At 40.1% G+C, this 21,173-nt stretch overlaps 1 protein-coding gene across 1 annotated transcript in view; it reads left to right on the top strand.

Annotated features, from left to right (window-relative positions):
• LOC126251699 (DNA-directed RNA polymerase II subunit RPB11) overlaps positions 1 to 17,057 on the top strand; it is a 33,007-nt gene extending 15,950 nt beyond the window's left edge. Inside the window, exons 3-4 of the mRNA XM_049952292.1 lie at positions 3,310 to 3,484; positions 16,807 to 17,057. Coding sequence (XP_049808249.1) covers positions 3,310 to 3,484; positions 16,807 to 16,842 — 211 coding nt within the window. The 3' untranslated portion in view covers positions 16,843 to 17,057. The remainder of the gene's footprint in view (positions 1 to 3,309; positions 3,485 to 16,806) is intronic.
• The last annotated feature ends 4,116 nt before the right edge of the window (positions 17,058 to 21,173 follow it).

The raw sequence follows: 21,173 nt of genomic DNA on the forward strand, positions 1-21,173 counted from the left end.
TAATATATGCTTTTTTTTTATTTTTAGTTACTCAGGAGAACCCTGCACCATACTGTATATCATCCTCTTGATCTCTTTCCAAGTTTTTTCTTCTTTCTGGACTCCTTAGGGGCCAACTATCTTGCATACTCTGCTTTATCAATGTGAACCTTGTCCATCTGTTCAAGTTCTCTGATGCAGGTTGCTCCAGGATTAATTCCCATATGCTGTAGCATTTTCACCCTGCTAATGTTGCGATCATTAAAAGCAATAACACATCACTGATCCCCAACTTTAGTGTCTTCATCCCAACAAAAACATTTTTTGGTAACAGCGTCCATATAAGATTATTGAAAGACTCATTGGGGTTTTGAGTCTGACTATGCAGATGCTTCAGTAATTCAGGATTTGCCAGGTCTCTGTAAGTAGGTTTTATGATATCCATGACTGCTGTTGGGATGGAATGTTTATGGCTCTGTGAACTGTTTGAGTACCGGGCGTTGCGGTAATTGTACCATGAGTCAGGTCCAGGAGGGCAAAGGTGGTGTACTGGTTTTCCATCAGTTGACAGTTTGTGGAAGAAGATAGTCCATACTGCCTGCTTAATTTTCAACAAATCCTCAGTATTATTTCTAATGGTCATCCCATAATACTGCTGTAGTTCATCAGTAATTTTGTCTGTCAACCTGCCTCTTATGGTTTTACGATCAAAAAGTTTCTTGTTTCTCAAACTTTGTTTAAACTTCCTCAACATTGTGCCCATCCTCTTATGGACATGACTAACACATTCCAGTTCTGTGATAATCTTCTCACCATTAGGCTGAGCGGTTAGTACACTGTTATATGCTTTTAAGTCTCCATCACCTAAGAACTTAGTGTAACACACTCCCCTTTCATTCACAGGTTGACTAAAAATTTTGATAGCTGCAGAGGCCTCCATACCACCACTTGTTCCTTCATAATTTCTGTCACAGATATGCCCTTCTTCATTCCCCAATTTACACTTATAACAATGTTTGTTTAAAATCTGGAAATCTATTACCTTCCCAGTATACACACTGTTCACTGTAGCAACAGATTTCTTAGAACTGTAGCCGCACTTCTGCCAAGTGCCATCAGAAGCTACTAGTATGTCAGTCATACCATCATTTATTTCAACAGCTTTGTTTGCAGCACCCTTCATTGACTAACATGCAACAGATTCCACAGCGTCTCCAATAAATCCTGAATACTTGTCGATTTTACAAGGTGGGCGTGGCATATTCATCGTGGAAAACATTGTGTCTGCTGCTGTGTGTCCTCTGCCAATAGTTCCCAATACATAAAACCACCTGACATTACTTCAATTAATTATCTTTACACTTATCAGAATTCCAAAATGAGTGAGTATATTTACAACTGGCACAATTAATGATAAGTTTCATGGCTAGTCCATTTGATACTGCACTGTCTTCGTGTAAACTAACTGGTCCTTCACATATTTTACAACACACACATTCACCTAACAGTCTTGTTAGGATGTGTAAATGTATCAGAATATAACCCAACCTACCATTTACATCTCTTTCGTTTTGAGAAAACTGTGTATCACAGCATTTTATTTTGATCTTCAAAGCACTAATGGGTGTTTATCTAGATACTGACAAGTTTGCCTTTATTTCACTGCCTGTAACTTCACACACCACATGTTGAACACAATGTTTCCCTTTATTTGAAAATCTATTACCATGAAACCCATATTTCTTTAGAAACATTTTGTTTTAGTGTTGTACTTTACTTTTTGAGAGGTTTACCAATCTATTCGTAACTCTTCCTCAGAAAACCGTTAGCAGTTGGACATAAAACACGTGTTTATGCTATGAAACAATAAGATACTGTTTTTGACAGTGCTACCAGTACAAACATGTAATTTAACCTTCATAACATAGCAATCCACAGCCTTCTATAAAAAAAAAATTACCGATTATTAGATCTTGAAGTAATGCACGTAAAAATTTTAACATTTTCAACCAGTGTAGATTATATTAAAAAAAATACTTCCCATGTGAGTGTGTATATATATATATATATATATATATATATATATATATATATATATATGGAAAATTACAAATTTTGTAATGAGATAAAAATCCGAAAATGTGAAAAAAAGTTTTTACGTTCTGCCTCCCCTTAATCGTTTTGATCTATTTGTTCCTGCTGGCAATTTCAAGCCCTGTCTTTGTGTGTGTAAGCATTGTTAGAAAAAAAATTATTCTTATCAAAAAGCAACACTAGCAGGAACACACAGGTATCACTCTCACTAGCCTTCACAACATTAGTATCCCTTGTCTGACAAGAGTGCTGTGGAAGGCTAGCCAAGAATGTTTCTGAGGAAGAGACGGAAGAGTAGGATGAGAAGTAAATAACCAGTGGCAGGCAAATTGCCAACAAATTTTGTAAACTACCAGATGTTGGACGTGAAAAAGACAGAATATGGTAAGAAGAGAATGACAAATTGAAAATAGAAACAAATCCGTAAACCAATGTGACACAAAAAAAGGAAAAAGAATGGAAAAATAAATAAATGGCAATGATGACCACGAAAAAGGGGAGAGATTCAGGTAAGTGAAAGTGTTATAGACAATAGCAGATGCGATAGTTGAAGTTGAAGCCCACTGAGCGGCTCCATATGCTGTGGATCCTCTCTGTGACGTTTTACATATTCATATTGATAGGTAGGAAGTTCATATTGAACACTTGGTTAAATGTGTACAAAGATCATCATTACTGTCATAATACCAGTAACACGCATCCATAAATATAGCACAAATTTCAGTGGCATGAAGATAAATCAACTCCTTGTACCACACCCCTGATTTGATTTGTATAGGTGCACAGGCTCATCTACATTCTTAGTTTATATATTGTTCATTTAATATTGTATGTCTGAGTTAATTTCAATGACGTACCTAATCTTCTTCAGGTGCTCTGAGTAAGTGGTCTGTGTATGAGTGTAGGTAGTGAACATGAAAACAATTGCATGGAACACCTGAAGGAGACGATATTGTCAGTTTTTATAATATTAATCACAAACTCAACATGGTTCCTTTAAATCAGCTAGAAACATGTAAACATTCAATCCGTCACATAGTTCACATGTTTTATTGTGTTAGAGGGCAATTATTGTGCTTCACATACATTTTCAGCATGTACTTCCATATGTATTTTGCCTGCTATGTGTAATAATTCATTTTCAGCAATTACGGCCTTCCAATGGATGGTCAGTTCTAGTGAAGAAAGGTCCTGACTCATTATTTTTTTAACAGTATGATCCACTTTTTTTTCCAGCCAACTGTTGAAGGATCCAAATGTTTTATTTGCTGGTTACAAAATACCACATCCACTAGAGCACAAGTTTATACTTCGTATCCAAACTACATCTGATTACTCACCGCAAGATGCACTGACACATGCAATTACTGATCTGATTGCTGAACTCTCTCTCTTTGAGGAAAGGTTTAAGGTATAGTATTAGCTTCGCTGTATTTTTATTTACTAAAAATTGCACCTGTCACAAGTCAAAAGGTATACAATTTACCTAGTATCTTTGTATTACAGCTTTTCTTTTAAGTTCAGTGTTTGGAAAAATAAGTATACCTACTTGAAACAAAAGAATGTAGGCCTATAGGAAAGATGAAATTATAAGACAAAAGTTAAGCTATCGTTTGCTTGATAAAGAATATTCAGTAGTGCCCCCACCCCCCACCCCCCACCATACCTCCCACCCATCATCTTGGTGTTTGTTGTACGGCAGAAGTAATTAGCATAAGAAAAATTGTTGTGCTGAAATTCAAGGGATATTATACATTATTCATGTTTGGACCCAAGTGGACCACGTTATGTACTACGATGGGCGTTTTCAGGGTGCTGTTTTGTTTTTTGTGTCCATATAAAATTCATTCTCTCAGAATGGGACTTTTTTCTGCCTGTCAGACAAATTTACTCTCTTCTTCCTTCTGTTTTCTGTCAGGTGAACTGGCTGTCATTAATTTTCTGCCTACATTTTTTTTTGTGTGGTTCTTCTTTAACTGCACCAGCCCATTTTATTGTTTCAATTTTAGCTTTATTGTGGGTCTTGTAGAATTCCACAACCTGACTAGTTAATCTGGTTGGTTCCACAGAATTTCAGCCTTTTCTTCCCCCCATATCAGAATAAATGTTGGTATACTGTAAATTTCTTTAATTGCTCTTACAAGGGAGCAGTCCAGTCCAGCATGCCGAAACCTGCCCTGAAAGTTTTTATACAGGTAGAATACACCAAAAGAAACACTACATCAAATTGTAACTGCTATGACACACTGCAAACATTTTTTTAAATATTGAAAATTGCCAAAGTCATAGCTTGCAAGGCAGGTGGAGAAACATACACCCTTACTGTAGCTGTAGCCGTGGACAACACGGCAAGTGTATAGCCTTCGTTGATGGCATGTCAGTAAACAGATAACACACCAAGATGCTGCCGTAAATTGTAAAGTGATGTCAGTTTCCATTGATAGTTTCTCTGATACAATTTTCCACAGTTAACATTTGACCAGATTTGCAACTCATTTAGTATCCATAATAGTTAACTGTTTCCTTTGTGATATCACAATGGAGATAAGAATGAATTTTCTTTGTATGTGTTTATTAATACCATCTGACTTTGTACAGTTTTCAGAGTTTGAAAGTGAGTGGAACCAATTAATGGTTTAAGCTTGCAAAGGTGAAATATGAAGAATGTGATATACAATTGAAATAACCTACTGCTCCGGAAGGGCTAAGTATGTGTTATTGGTTAATGTCTTGGACATTCATTCAAATGATTTCGACATTTGGTTATACCAAGAAGGCCCTTCCACACAGCATAGCCACCCATGGTTGTCGCATTTGCAGCAACGAGCGGTCCCTCACGAAATATACCAAGGGTCTCACTGAAGCCTTCACAGACAGTTATTAAACTCCCAACCTTGTGCAAAAACAAATCTCCCGTGCCTTATTTTTTCGGTCTCCCACCACCTTCCAAAGTCATCATGGCCATCTAGAATAATCCTTCCTAAACACCCAGAATCCAAAATTGATCACCTGTTTCGGATTCATTGATGATGTCTTTGCAATCTGGATAAAGCGTGAGGACACAATATCCACATTCCTCCAGAACCTCAACAACTTCTCCTCAATTTGCTTCACCTGGTCCTACTCGACCCAACAAGCCTTCTTCCTAGATGTTGACCTCCACCTCAAAGTGGCTACATCAGTACCTGCTTCCCTATCAAACCCACTAACCACCAGCAATGCCTCCACTTCAACGTCTGCCACCCATTCCATACCAAGAAGTCACTTCCATACAGTCTAGCCATCCTTGGTCATCACATCTGCAGTGACGAGAGGTCCTTATTGAAATAAACCAAGGGTCTCACTGAAGCTTTCACAGACCATAATTATCCTCCCAACCTTGTACAAAAACTGATCTCCAGTGCCTTATCTTTCCAGTGTCTCACCACCTCCCAAAGTCCCACTGTCCGGCCACAGAGGAGCATTCGCCTCGTAAATCAGTACCACCCAGGACTGAATCACATCCTCCACCAGGGTTTCGACTACTTCTCATTGTGCCCTGAAATGAGAAATGTCCTGCCCACAATCCTTCCCATCTCCCTCACAGTGGTATTCTGCTGCCCACCAAACCTACACAATATACTCGTCTATCACTAAACAACACCGGTGCCCAACCTCTTACCTCATGGCTCATATCCCTGTAATAGACCTAGATCAGGGCTTCACAACATACGTGCTCGCGGAGCAAGCTGTGAGCAGCAAGGCGTGAGCACGGAGCAGCGCGAGCACGCTACCCCTACTACCAGACCAGAGCGGAGAGTGGGGAGAGTCACGCGGGGCACACAACAGCTGCCGCCAGTCAATGTAAATCCGCGGCCACCTGCAGGGATATCACTCACGAATTATTACTGCAACAAATGAAACAAATATAGGAGAATGTACACGTGTCACATAATTTTATTAGCTTAGTGTATGCCTCTACATTCGTATTCATTTGTGAACTGTTACACAATAAAAGGTGTCACTGAAGTGTGGGATTCTTGGTTACATTGTACTTTTTGCCCTTTACAATTGCGTCTATGTTCGGAGTAATTGTTCTTGTGCATTTTAGGCGCAGCGTGCAGTTTAAATTTCGATCAGACAATTCGTTTCTCAAGTGCGTCTTGTTACATTTCATTGCAGAGAACAGTTGTTCACAAACATACGTGGAACCGAACATTGATATTATTGTAGCCACCAGTTTGTGCAAATGAGGAAATCTATCCTGAGGGAAGTGTCTGTAGAATTCCAAAATGTTTTTCTTGTTCTGAAAGTTGTCTCTGTATTCTCTGTCACACTGCAGGTCAATAATTTCTTGCTGCAGCTCAGGACGAATCTTTTAAATATTCGCTGAATATGGAGAGAACAGATCAAAATCACTGTCTAGTGCTGTCAGATCTCGAAAGTGCTGATCAACTAAACTATGTGAATAACATTCAGTCTTTGTGAACACCTTGCATGGATGATAATATAGGAAAATGAGCTAGGTTTCCTGTTTCCAGCTGACTCACCCAAAGTGTCAATTTCATTTTAAAAGCTCGTATTCGATCTATGAAATGAGTAATTAGCAGATTTTTACCTTGTAGTAAAATGTTCAAAGCATTCAGATGGCTAGTTAAATCTGCTAAGAAAGCGAGATCACATTCAAACGTGCGCGCGCATTTCCCCTCCCTCCCTACTCCACAACCTTGCACCTGCTCGCGAGCACGTGCCTGAGCAGACGCGAGTACTCGCACTCAAAACCGGCCAGTTGTTAAGCCCTGACCTAGATGAAAGACCTGTCCCATACATCCTCCGGCCACCACCTACTTCAGTCCGGTCACAAACATCACCTATCCCATCAAACGCAGGGCTACCTGTGAAACCATTCGTGTGATCTACATGGTAAGCTGCAACTACTATGCTGCATTCTGTGTGTTGGCATGACAACCAGCAAGCTGTCCATCCGCAAAATGGCCACAAACACACTGTGGCCAAGGAACGAGTGGACCACCATGTTGCTGAGCACACTGCCAAACATGACATCCTTCATTTCAGTGACTGCTTCACAGTCTGTGCCATATGGATCCTTCCCACCAACACTAACTTTTCTGAATTTTTTTATGATGTAATGAATTCTGAAACTATTTGAAAATGTTTTGGCTGTAAGTGAATGGAACATATATAGAGTTCAGTATGAACCAACAAATCAACTCAACAGGATAACATTAATTTCATGATGTTATTTAAAACATTTATTTTACATGCTTGCATTTTACCGTACTTCACACAGATACCTCATTTGCTGCATGACATTGCTGTTGTCGTCTCTACCTGTATTTTGTGAAGGAAGTTAGTTATAGAGTCCAGTATGCCACATACCCCCGGCAGCTATGAAATTCGCTATTGCTGTTGAGTATGCTGTCTAAGAAGTTAATGTAAGACATTTGTGCCATTTTCCTGTTGCTGGCCCACAATGAGTCTCAAAATGTTAATCAAATACATTCCCTGCTCTGTAGTTGACAATCATTTTAGTGAAGTGAATGTAGTGATTTGTTAAGAATGGGGGATTAGGGTTCATCTGATAACTGTAACTATTTTTTGGTGTCAACATAGCATAGAATATTAAAAAGAATTACATAAATATTATAATAAGATGAAAATAATGTATTATCAAGGAATCAAAAAGAAAATACTACTAATTTACAATAATGTGTCATAGAAGCAGCTGACAAATTGAAGAAGCATAGTGGAACAACACTAAATGAGCCCCTCCCATTAGGTGCCATTTGCTTAACGAACAAAACAAATTGTAAAAAAATTATGTAATGAGTGGCATAATGAGTGACGACAGTTACTGAGATGGTCAGCTGTTCTCACATGGCGGGGGAAATGTTCAACAGTATGAACACCTTTCATTGTTGTCAGTGGTATATTAACGATGTCTTTAGTACATCCTGCAGTCTGTGTTTAGTGCTGTTTCTGCTACCAACTTAGTGCAGCTTGTGATCACACATTTTTCTAAACTTTTTGTGTTTTTTGTCTGCAAATTTTAATAACCTTCATAGAAGTGTCCTTGGGGATAAAGCTGCAAGAAGATGACCATAAGAGAAAAAAGACCTTAGAATGAAATGAAAAATCATTAAAAAATGCGAACATGGTGCAAGCCTTGCTGATTTAGCATGCACATACAATCGGTCTGCATCATCTATTTGCATTATCCTCAAGAACAAGGACAAGATTAAGGAGATACATGCTTCAAAAAAGGAAGTGACAAGAGCATCTAAACAATGGTTTCATATCCTGGACGATGTCAAAAGGTTGCTCCTTATATGGATAAATGAAAAGCAACTGCAAGACGACACTATAAACATGAACATAATTTGTGAGAAGGCGTGAATGATTTTTACCGACCTTCTTAAGAAGACGCCAGGATCATCAGTGGCCAAAGAAGTGTTTGAAGGAAGCCATGGGCAGTTTGAGAAGTTTAAGAGAAGAACCAGCATCCACAGCAAAGCAGCCAGCACCAACACAAAGGCAGCAGAGAACTTCATCAGCAACTTCAAGATGCCCCCAGATTCTGAGGGTTATCTGCTGCAACATGTTTTTCATTGTGACAAAATGGGTCTGTTCTGGAAAAAGATGTCGAAGTGCACCTTTATAACAGCAGAGGAGAATGTATTGCCAGTTCACAAGCCAATGAAAGACTGTCTCACGCTGCTATTCTGTGCCATTGCAAGTGGCAGTTTGAAAATGAAACTGCTGCTTGTTTACCATTTAGAAACTCTACGAGCCATCAAGAAGTGTAAAGTCTAGAAGAGCAGGTTAAATGTGTTGTGGAGGACCAGCAACAAGGCTTGGCCAACATGTGATCTCTCTTGTGATTGGATCAGTGAAGTGTTTGATACTTTGCTGAAAAAGTATTTACTTGAGATGAAGCTGCCCATTCACCAGGCCTAGGAGATCACCACCTTGAAGAATTCAACAAGATCCAATTTCTGTCTCCCAGCACCACTCTGTTACTCTAGCATATGGACCATGTGATTATTTCTAACTTTAAGCAGATCTACATTAAGCACTATTTGGGCATTGCTTTGAATTGACTGATGCTACCACTCTCACTCTCAGAGAGTATTGGAAATGTCACTTAACATCGTTGCCTGCATCAAAATTGAAAAGGCTTGGAAAGGGATTAGCAAGATAACTCTCACTTCTGCTTGGAAGAAGATTTGGCTGGGGTGTGTTGTTGAATGTGACTGAGGCACTTGAGTCAGTATCTGTGGAGCCTGTAGTCAGTGAGATTGTGTCTTTGGTTGAGAGATTGGGACTAGAAGTCGATAACAATGATATTGATGAGCTTGTGGGAGATCACAGCAAAGAAATGACCACAGAAGAGCTTATGGAGTTGCAGTTGTTTCACAGCAGGAAGTTGTAGAGAGTAGTCTTTCAGAGGATGTTGAGGAGGAGGCAGTAAGAGCAAAGCAGCAATCTTCTGGCACATTAAGAGAAATGCTGAAAGCATGGGAATCGGTTATATCGTACATTGAAAATCATCATCCCAATAAAGCAGTGGCTGTGTGCGCTACAAATTTATTGGACAGTAATGCTGTGTTGTATTTCTGGCCAGTGTTGAACTTTAGCAAAACAAATTACTGCAGATAGCTTCCAGAATTAGTTATGTATCGTGAATAATAAAGTACATAATACTGCATGTATAATTTTCTTTGAATAAATGGCATGAATAATACAAAACTTTTAGTACTTTTCTGCATGGAACACATTATTGTATTTTACATTAATTTGTATGGGATACATTGTTTTGCTTAACAAATGTTTCGCACTACAAGTAAGATTATAGAATGAATTATGCTCGCTATGTGAGGTTTCACTATATTGGGTTGGAAAAAGAAATAAATGGAGTGTAAAACTTGTCTGGAATGCTTTTGTCGAATTAAATACAGTTTTTGGAATCAAGTTTCCGATTTATTCGAAATGTAATGTTTGCAGCTTGTGTATACTACCAGCTTTTATTCAAGGCAGTGAGATATGGACTTTCAATATAGAAACTCTTAAAAGAATTTAGGTGTTTTTATTGAGAAATGGAGAGATGCATAATGGACATTTTTAAGAGAGGCAAGAAAATAATAAAAAACCTGTAAGGAAAGCGACGAGAGTGGGAGGCTTAATTAGCTTGGAATGAAATGGTGTAGAAGTGGGCAAGACATATAGCTAGGTGTCTAGATGGTCTTTGGGCCAAATAAATACTTCGTTGAACTCATAAAGGGAAGAAAAGGTGGAGGAAACGGGGTAATGGTAGGTTGGTAGATGACAATGGAGAACATTCACGGCAATGTTGTTGTTGCTGTTCTCATGCTAGTACGTTGTGTTGTTGTTTTCCTGCTCATAGGTTGTGTGTAAGTCTCAACTACTGCAGCCTACATCCATGTGAACCTATTTACTGTAGCATAGCCCTGGCCTCAGACAACCAACCCCCCTACCCTCCCCCAAAATCTCCCCTCTGTTACAAAATTAACTTTTGCTTCCTGCCCTAGGATGTGCCCTATCAACCTACCCTTCTTTTAGCCAAGTTAGGGCATAAAGTTCTTTTTTACATCTCAGTTCTGTACACTTTCGTTAGTCAGTTGGTATTCCCACTTGATTGCCTGTATTTTTCAGAAGCACCTCATTTTAAAAGCTTCCTTTCTCTTCTTGTGTGTACTTGTTGTTGTCAGTGTTTCACTTCAAAAGAAGGCTATTGTCAAGACACCTACTTTCAGGAAAAGTTTTCTTGCTGTTGCCACTCTGCATTTTATTTCTTCTTTACTGGTCCCACTATCACTTATATTGCTGCCAAATAGCAAAATTAATGTACTACTTGTGATGTCTCATTTCCACAGTGTCATTTGTTTTAGTACTATTACATTCCATTATCCTTGTTTTGCATTTGTTGATATTGTCATCTTATATCCTTTCTTCAAGACACTATCCATTCCATTCAACTGCTCTTCCAAGTCCTTTGCCACATCTGACAGAATTATGTCATATGCAGACCCATTTCTTTTCCTTGAACCTAAATTTCCTCACAAATTTCTCCTTGGTTTCCTTCCCAACTTACTCAGTGTACTTATTGAATAGGATCGGGGATATACTATAACCCTGTCTCACCCTTCTGTTACGGACTCCCTTTCATGTCTATTGACACTTCCCTCCCAGCCAACAATGCTTGTCATAGGAACTTTCAGGACAGGCAGGAAGGTTTGCGTGCCTCAGTGACGCTGTGGGCTATAGCATCAGTAGCATAACTACTGGCATGGCTATCAAAGTCAGAAAGGCCACAACTTGAGGGGCTTTACAAAGAGAGTACAACTTGGGGAAGGGTAGGATGTGTTTATCCCAAGCAGCTTCACCAGCAGTGGCAGGGTATGGTGAGAACAGAGGTAACCTTTGAGAAAGTCTCTCTTTTCTATAATTACAAGGCACTAGATGGTATTGATAGGTCTTTAAAAAGTGTTAAACGACTTCATAATGGAACACTTCTAGTTGAAACTGCCACATCACACCAAGTATCTAAGATTCTGGGAACAAGGCCTTAGGCAACTACCCTGTTGTAGCTGAGTTGCTGGTTAAACCTGCTCTGATACGGGAGCTACATGAAGAATGGAAACACTTGGGTGTCACAGTAGAGCAGAACTAGACGAGTAGAGTCAGTGGCATGTTGGAGAAGATGCAACATTTATTCTAACCTTCAACACTCCAGAATTACCTGAACATATTCCTGTGGGCTTTATCCATCATAAGGTTTGACTGGTTTTTCCTAATCTGATGCAATGCTTCAAATGCTTCAATTTGGTCGCACCACTATGACATGTAAGGGAGGCTTCATGTGGAAATTGTAGAGGCTCACCTCACAAACCGGACAACTTTTGTAGACTTGCTCTGAAATGTATACCCACCAGGGGCTGATATCTCTCTTGTGAGTATGTGTCTGGCCATAACGGGGCGCTGCAAGTCTGTCGTTCTATTATTCTTTTTTCGTTATTCGCCTTTCCATTAGATGGTCTGCTTGGTGTTGATTGTGCTTGGCTGTGGTTTGAGAGTTTTGATACCTGTTTTCTTCCCTTCTGGCATTCTATAACTTCTTGTTCTTAACTGTATGAATCCCTTGTTGTGTTCGACTTGCAACTCCTTTTCCAAATTTTATAGAAGTGTGGATCCTGCAGCAAAGGTTGCCCAGTGTGGTGTATATTCCATCTTTTGTGATTTTCTCTCTTTGCATCCTCCCTTTGTTGTAAAGGTATTACACCCTACTCTCAAAACCCAGCACAGTAGCCACTTTGTTCGGGGCGGGGGGGCCTCAGTTCGTCAAGTACCTTCACAGTGGTAGCCCCCTGACGATGCAGAGATCACACTGTTGGTGCCTGAGCTAGAAACTTTCCACACAAGCCAAGGAGTGTGTGCCATAATGGCTGGCAACAAGGTCTCTGGACAATGGTTTACTGGCCAGGTAACTGCTGCTTTGGGTGGGTAGTGTCCGTGGGGAGAGCTCTTGATCAGATTGGAATGAGTGGTACCATAGTGGAAGACTCGCACGTGAAGCAAATTAAACTTCCCCCCTGGTGGTCGCAAGCTCTCAGCAATCTCTTCAAATAGGAGAGACTTTTACAATGCGGAGAGATAAAACACCACGACATTTCTTTCCCTGGTTACAACGTGGAAAGTAGGACAAGCCAGACATCTGGGAGTTAAACATTTCACCCAATGCTTGGTATGTACTGGGACTGGCGGGGATACTTTTACTGCAATGAAACCATTAATTCTTCTTCTTTTTCTTCTTCTTTTTTCAAAAACATTGAAGACAAATTTGGTGAAATTGAGTCTTTGCGAAAATGGTTCATTAATAATTAAAATTTCCTCTGCTGCCCAAACTACAGCTCTTCAGATATGTGATCTTGTAGGTGATGTGCCTGTGACCATTGCCCCACACATATCTTTGAACGTGGTTCAAGGATTCATCTTCCACAGAATTCTTACCCTCCAAACAGATGAGGTGCTGTGGATTAGTCTACAATGGTGAGGCATACATTTTATCAGATGTTTACAAAAAAAAAAAAGGCCCAAGGATAATCATACAGATACAGGCGCCTTTATCTTATCCTTTGAAGGGAATCTCCTTCTGAAAAAAGTTAATGTCACAGGGTACAGGTGTGATGTGGAACTGTATATCCCACTGCATATGAAGTGCTTCTTTGCGTATATGTCAACCCGCTGCACGGTGGACCCAAAATGCAGCAACTGCGGACAATCGCACTATGAAGGTAGTTCATGTGAACACCCTCCCTTGTGTGTCAACAGTGCAGAACATCACCCTCCATGTTTGCCACTTTGCTCAGTTTTCAAGAACAAACTGAAGATCCGGGAGTACAAATTTATTGACTGGCTGTCGTTTACTGAGGCATGGAAGATATATGAATGCCTACATCGTGTGGATAAGACAGTAAAGTTACGCTAACATCATGACAACAATCGCCCGCCCCCCTCCTCCCGCTTATACCTATGCTCAATGCAAATAGCCACTTGAATAAACCTTGCCCAGCAAAGATTATGAAGAAGAACGTTCAGGACAAGGTTCCTCCGGTACCTTCGGAGGTGTCAATACCCCCCACACAGATGGATTCTGAGCTGACATTTGTGGGTGCGGTTCTATCCTCACTGGTGACAGGCAGCAATCCTGTGGCATGACTGGTCCTCCTGGCCCCTTCACGACTAACTTGGATGCCAGTCACATGACAGTGAAATTGTAGTGGGTACTGCTGTCACTAGCCGGTAGTTCATCACCTTTTTTCTTCTTCTTCTTCTTCTTCTTCTTCTTCTTCTTCTGCAGTTTGCATTGGTTTCCAAGAAAGGAATTTCACTGGTGACCATTCACCAACATTCTGCGATGGTCATGTGTTCTTTCGGAACTGTGTTGGTCCCAAGGGAGCAATTGGAGGGGTCTGTACAGATGTCGTCAGTGAGTGGTTTCCCCTTAATACCTTGTTCAAGGCAATAGCAGCGTGGCTGCAAATGACCTCAGCGATTACCATATGTGACATTTACCTACCTCCAGGTGGACTGCTTACTTTTGTCGAATTGACCACATTAATCCAACAACTTTCCTCATTCTTTTCCAACTTGGGGACTTCAGTGCACACCACTCCCCTGTGTGGAGTACCACTTCATGTGGTACGGGCAGATAATGATCTCTGCAGCATCAGTGGTGGTTCTTCAGGGCTGCCCTTGGCGTCTTCTGGTATTGGTCTAATGATTTCTTCCTTTAATCTTCTGGCTTCACTATATTGTTCACTAAATGATGACCTTTGTGACAGTGATCACTTTCCAGTGATACTGTCATTTCCTTGCTATTGCGAGACAGACCGACTACCCTATTAGGCACTTCAAAAAGCCAGCTGGCCTTTGAATGCGCATGCTGTTTCATTCGCCACCCCTCTGATTGTATTGATGAGCTTATGCAAGGCATCTCAGACACAATCATCCATGCTGATGTAACTGCTACTCCTCTTCCTGCAGCCCCCCCCCCCCCCCACCACCACCACCACCACCACCATTGACGAGCACTACATTTGACCAAAGACGTTGGAGGAGCTATTCATTATTGCTGACGAGCTCTGTAACGATTCAAACGACATCCTTCTTAGACCGACCTTATCACTTTTAAGCAACCAATTGCTGTAGGATGGAATGCTGCGAGTATGTGAATCCAGGAGTAGTATAGGCAAGTGGGAGGTTTTGATTTGTTGGAGGATTTCGGGAAATAACAGTGCACCTGATGAAAAGAAATTGTATAAAAGATACTTGGTTGCTGCGAGACTGCTGCTTTGTTGTTTTGGTTCTTATTAAGATGGCCTGACCAAAGTGATCAAAAGAATTTTTAGATATGTTGCTCATTATAATACAATAGTGTAGTCCTTGTGAAAGCATAACTGAAACACCTGAGAACTTGATGTGAATCATAGGAAGAGGGTAGACACCCTAAAGCAATATTGTTTAAGTGGAGTCTGTAAAAAAAGCAATGCGTTTTTCTTTGTTTAAACATCATATTTTTATACTTGGGAGAATATATCACCATTCTAACAATAGAGCTATGTTGGAATTTGCTGTCCAGTGGTCATTTTGACAGAAAAAGCTAGAGTAGAGCACGTGGGATTTTGAGAAAGAATGGACCATATCTAAATTATACAGGGTGAGTCAGAAGTGTATTTACAACTTTGGAATTATATAGAAATGTATTGAGATAACTATAGAATTGGTAGGGGTCATTTTGTAGCAAACAACCTCAAGTTTCACATAAAAGTGTCAAGTGTCATATTTGTTTGATGTGACTACGATTTGTGAAGCAACAAACATCCCGCTGGTTATTGATTTCTTCACACAGTCATTGCAGCAAATCAGGTGTAACTTGTGCAACAGCTACGTAGATTCGATTTTTCAGGTCAACTAAATTGTTTGGTAGTGAAGGAACATAACACACGGTCATTGATGGAACCCCAGATAAAGAATAAAACAAATACAGATAGTGAGCACACTCCGCACCAGTGAAAGTAGCCATTTTAACTGTGCACTACACTGGTGCTCCTGGTGGCAGAATGGGGTACTGATGTACTATGTGAATCAAACTTGAGGTGGTTTACTACAAAATGACACAGTACTAATTCTAAAGTTATCTCAATAAATTTATATATCATTCTGAAGTTGTAAAGTCCTTTTTGACTCACCCTGTACATTTTCACTGCAGGAAGTTTTGAAGCAAATACCCTGTATTGGCAATGTACCCAAGCATTTACAGCTCCACAGAATTTGCTCTTTTACCAACACAGAAGCTGTGGGTTTACTCTTTTTCACCAGCCTTTTTTTGTTTTATTCATTAACTCCATCCATTGATGTTCGATTCAGGTGGAAGGCATGGTACGCGAACCATATGTCTGGAAGACAGGGCTCTTTAGTGTTACCACCTTTTGCCTTCTGCATTTTTTCATTGTTTGTCTCTGCCGTTCATTTGCAATCTGGTTATTAATTTTAAATTATCACTTATTTGGCAAGTGCCTTTTCTTGGAGCATATAAAGACAGATTAGAATCTTAATTAAAACATTTGTCTGCAGACAACTTCCTTAATGGGCTGCTGCCTGCAAAGTGGCACACCCATGCACTGAAAACAGGAATGCAAAGTGCAAATTAAATTCATTATTTGGATGCCATCTTCCAAATGCTGCTCACAAAGTTTCATATGTGACCTTAATTAGTTCCTTACTGCATAAATATGAACTGTGTAGCTTTCATTTCATATGGGTGAAATATGAATTGCATAATTATTGTCTTTATGATACATTTTTTAAAAATTTTGTGGTAAGTCCATGTTCAGTGTTATGAAAATTATGTACTTCAACTTTGTTGTATAATTGTCGATGCACTTTCACTGTATTAGTTTTATCGTTATGAAAATACTAGTGTGGAAAAAATTATCAAATTTAAATGTTTTGTCAGATGTGGAATTTGCTGAGGTTCCCAAAAGTTTTGTATGTTTTATTGATATATATTATTTAAACCATGTATAAGCAAGTTGTGGAAAATCACAGATTCAAAAAAATGGTACAATTTTCTCTGCTGTTACAAAGTGTTTAATTTTTTATTGCTAAGGCTGACTTTTATCCATTGCAACTTATCCATTGTTGTATTTCCAGGAAGCGATAAAAGAGAAGAAAGATGGATTGGATTAATATTACCAGATGCTTGAAATGCTGTACACAGCATGTCTAGTGACACATGATTGTATCATCTTCATTAGATCAGTAAATGTTCCTTATTGTTCTCAATGTATATATTTGACACTCTCAATGGTATGGATGTACAAAGAAAACGAGTATTATTTCCTTCCAGTCCATTTTATTCATAGTTCTAGAATAATATTAAGATGGTGGAATGAAATGTTTGTTTTTTAAAACCTATTTTGTATAATAAAACTGTGTGAGATGTATTTATGTTGCCCAGTAACTTTATTACTCTCCTCTATACATATTCTTTCAGTATTTTCTATCCAGCAATTTATGCAATATTCAGAATGGAGAAACTTGATCCTGTTGCCACTGCATATTTAACTACATATGGTGTGGGCAAAATTACTTAAATCTGTGGCTTGTGTAATGCAAACCTATAAAATACTTTAGGAATAAAGGATACCACTCACCAAAAAGAAGAAGCATTGAGTCATTGGCAGGCACACACAGGAAAGAAAGCAAACTTGCTAGCTTTTGGAATGAATATTTACACACACACACACACACACACACACACACACACACACACACGAACATACCTCCCCTAAATCTCTCTCTCTCTCTCTCTCTCTCTCTCTCTCTCTCTCTCTCTCTTTCTCCCCCCCTACCCCTCCCCCCACCTCCCCTCCCCTCCTGTGCCCTTACGTTGTGCTTGCTCAATGCACACAATACCAGGCTTGCAGATCAATAAGTGGTACGGGATAGGGTGGGTGGGATGCGCAGAGTGAGTGGGGGGGGGGGGGGTTAGGTGGCAGGCAGGAGGCAGGAATATTGTTGGGCTGGACAGCTAGTGGCTATGAGGATGCAGCTGGTTTGCTTGCTAGGAATGTTGGAGAAAGGGGTGACAGGTGCACAGGCTAGACACAAGGCACACCTCATGTCAGAGACGGAGGGAAACAGCACACTATGGAGGAGATATGGGGGGCAGAGGGAAGGATCCAAATGACCTGGGTTGTGGAGCAGCCATTAGAATCGAGCATGTTGTAACACTGAGTGCTCAGACTTGTTCTGGCCAGTTTGGAGGTGGCCATTCATTCTTGTTGACAGCTGGTTCAGTTGGTTGTCATATACAAGGTTGTGCAGTGATTGCAGCAGAATTGGTATACAACATGGCTGCTTTGACTGGTGGGCCGATCTCAGTGGGGTGGGACAAGCCTGAGACAGGACTGGAGTAGCAAGTGCTGTGTGGGTTGGTTTGGCAGGTCACACACAATGATCTTCAACAGGTATATGTTCCTTGTGGCAAGGGCTTGGGAGTGGAACAGGAATGGACTAGGATGTTGTGCATGTTGGGGAAAGGGGGGGGGGGGGGGGGTGGCGAATGAACATCACATAAGGATGGATGGGAAGGGTCTTAGGATGTCCTGCATTTCATGGCATGATGATAAACAATCAAAAGCCATAGGAAAGTATATGGTTCAGTTGTTCCAAGGAAGGGCGATACTGGATGAAGATGGGGGCACTCCTTTGTAGCCAATTCCTGGAAATTGTGTAAGGACATGGCTTGGGAATTCTGTTTGCAGTGCGTGGGTGTAAATTACCTTGTGAGACCTTCAGCATACTGGACACTGGTGTTCTCGTCACCGTATACAGGGTGGTCCATTGATAGTGACTGGGCCAAATATCTCAGGAAATAAGCATCAAACGAAACTCGTCTAGCTTGAAGGGGGAAACCAGATGGCGCTATGGTTTGCCTGCTAGATGTCACTGCCATAGGTCAAATGGATATCAACTGCGGTTTTTTTTAAATAGGAACCTCCATTTTTAATTACATATTCGTGTAGTACGTAAAGAAATATGAATGTTTAAGTTGGACCACTTTTTTCCTTTGTGACAGATGGCGCTGTAATAGTCACAAACGTATATTATGTACGTGGTATCACGTAACATTCCGACAGTGCAGATGGTTTTTGCTTTGTTACACATTACCCGTGTTAAAATGGACCAGGGTGTGTACGACCCGGGAGATATGGGAAAAACCCGGGATATCTTTAGAATTCCGGGAAATTTTTCATTGTTTTAGTTTTCAGTTAAATTTTTGTAATTTTGACTGGTAAGAACCGATACTCTAACAAAGAATGTTACTGTATCCCGCTTTTGCAGAATAATACTTCAACAATAGAACATAAACGAGAGACAAAAAACGAAAATAACTTAAATTGAAAACGAAATGCGCCATATACAACGACGACACACAGTGCTCATGCAAGCGTCTGTCAATTGAAAATGTGTCTAAGGCTTTAGGACGGCTATGCAGTGCTTCATAACAACAAATTGCCCCCAATGAGCGTGAAGTCGCAACTGTTTACATTTGATTTGTTTTAGCAGTTACGCGTGGAGTCATGCGCATGCGCAGTTGAGTCACGTTTGAGTAGTAGATTCTCCCGTTTCTGGCGACAGGAATGTGGCTGTTGGCTGTGCAAGCAGTCGCAGCAAGCAGCTTGATGCTACCGAGAAAAGGGGGGCGCCAAATTCATATTCTTCAGGAAAAAAAAAACTTGTTTCACAAAGCATCTAGCGCACGTTTCTCTATCGATTATTCATATGATTTTGAAACGCTTCCCTGTTGGTTTTGGAACATTTTTGAACACAATTTAAGTTGATTTATGAATGAATCATAAGCTGACTTTTGAATGCATGCATAGCGTTCGTGATGTCTGTCAGGAGAATCCTCGTCGCATCTAGAAATAAACTTTCCGCAGACAAAAGGGGACGGGGCTGTACGAGCTGAGCGAGTAAAGCCGAAAGGATGAATAATGCCAATCGCTGTCTGATTATGTGGTTGATTAGATTTGCGAATATCAGCATTGTTATAATAACTAGCGAAATCCATAGATTCAGACTGCCAGAATGGAAATAAACGACTCACAGGAATAACAGGTGAGAAAGATTACGTATTATCTTCTCGGTGTATCCAAGAAAATGAAATTTTTGCCAGATCGGTACACTGGTAAGGACCAGTAGTACAGTCCCCGGCTAGCAGCCACGTGAGTTCTGTTCTGGAAGTTGAAAACATGTTGTTCGAACACGTAATAACGGCTAACCGGAAAATAATCGCGGGATAACTAAACCTGTGATTCTGGCAGGGTTAGTGAAGTTAATCAGCGAACAAATTTTGACAGTGGAGCAATAGCTACAGAATTGGTGATGACAAGATTGTTTATTAGAACGAGGAAGGAGAAGAAACGGGGAAATCACACAAATTTTGGAGAATAAGACGATTCCAAATTTATATAAAAAATTCGTGATACTACTTTTCGATCTCATGCTTGAGAATCTGGTGCATATGAATGAAATGTGAAACTATTTCCTAATATAAAGCTTTTTGCTTGTAGTAGGCCTAATAGGCATTTGTTATTGGTACTTATTGGATTATATTCTGTCGTGTTATAAAAATGGCCATTTGAGCCAAAATAGTCTTGTTTATTTGGTGTGCTACAAAATTACTGCCTATTAGAAAGGCCTGTTTTATCTAGCAGGCGGTGACAAAATAGACGTAATCAGATCGAGAAACCACGCCAGTCTTGGGCATTATTTGTATTAACAGCGTTTTCAGTATTAGATAACGACATTTCGATTTTTCATGTAGCAAAACGTTTGACGAACTTTGATGAGGTAATAGATTCTTTCGCAGAACGGAAAGCACGCCATGTAAAGCTGTAGCAAGATAAGAGAGAAAAAAAAATGCTAGGAGCTAAGGTTTGAGGAAATGCGTAATTTCTTGCTTATATCTTGTCAGTATTGGTTTTATATATCCTATATTTAATTTTATGTCACACCAAACAGCAAGTTATTAACTAATAGGCAACAATGAGTTCAGATTTTCTGAAGAGGGACAGGCTGTCAAACCGGCCGACTGGGAGCAGGAGACGCACCACAGGACATTTCAATTTCCACTCTCCTGAATATAGTATGGACGTGCGGTAGAAAAATGCTTTATCAAGAGGCGTGGAACTGCCCTTTGCGTACTTAAGACCAAATAATATGTCTTACATTTCCTCGAATACAAGTGTTTTATGTTTCAGACTTTTCAGAAAGATGTGCGCTACAACATGAACATATTTTGAAAATTCGATTTTTTTTAGTATTGATCCGGTTTGCAAATCTAGATCCGGGGCTGATGCGCAGAGTTACAGTGGGTAGTCTCCACGTGACCCGTGTTTACATTTAGTGATTTTGCTGTTTCCCCTTCGTTTACTTTCTCGTCAAATGAAAACAAAACAGATATCTGTGGCCGGGAGCTATCAAGTGAATTAAAACACATTCACATTATT

Source organism: Schistocerca nitens, chromosome 1 (genome assembly GCF_023898315.1).
Source record: "Schistocerca nitens isolate TAMUIC-IGC-003100 chromosome 1, iqSchNite1.1, whole genome shotgun sequence".
Classification (NCBI taxonomy): Eukaryota; Metazoa; Arthropoda; class Insecta; order Orthoptera; family Acrididae; genus Schistocerca; species Schistocerca nitens.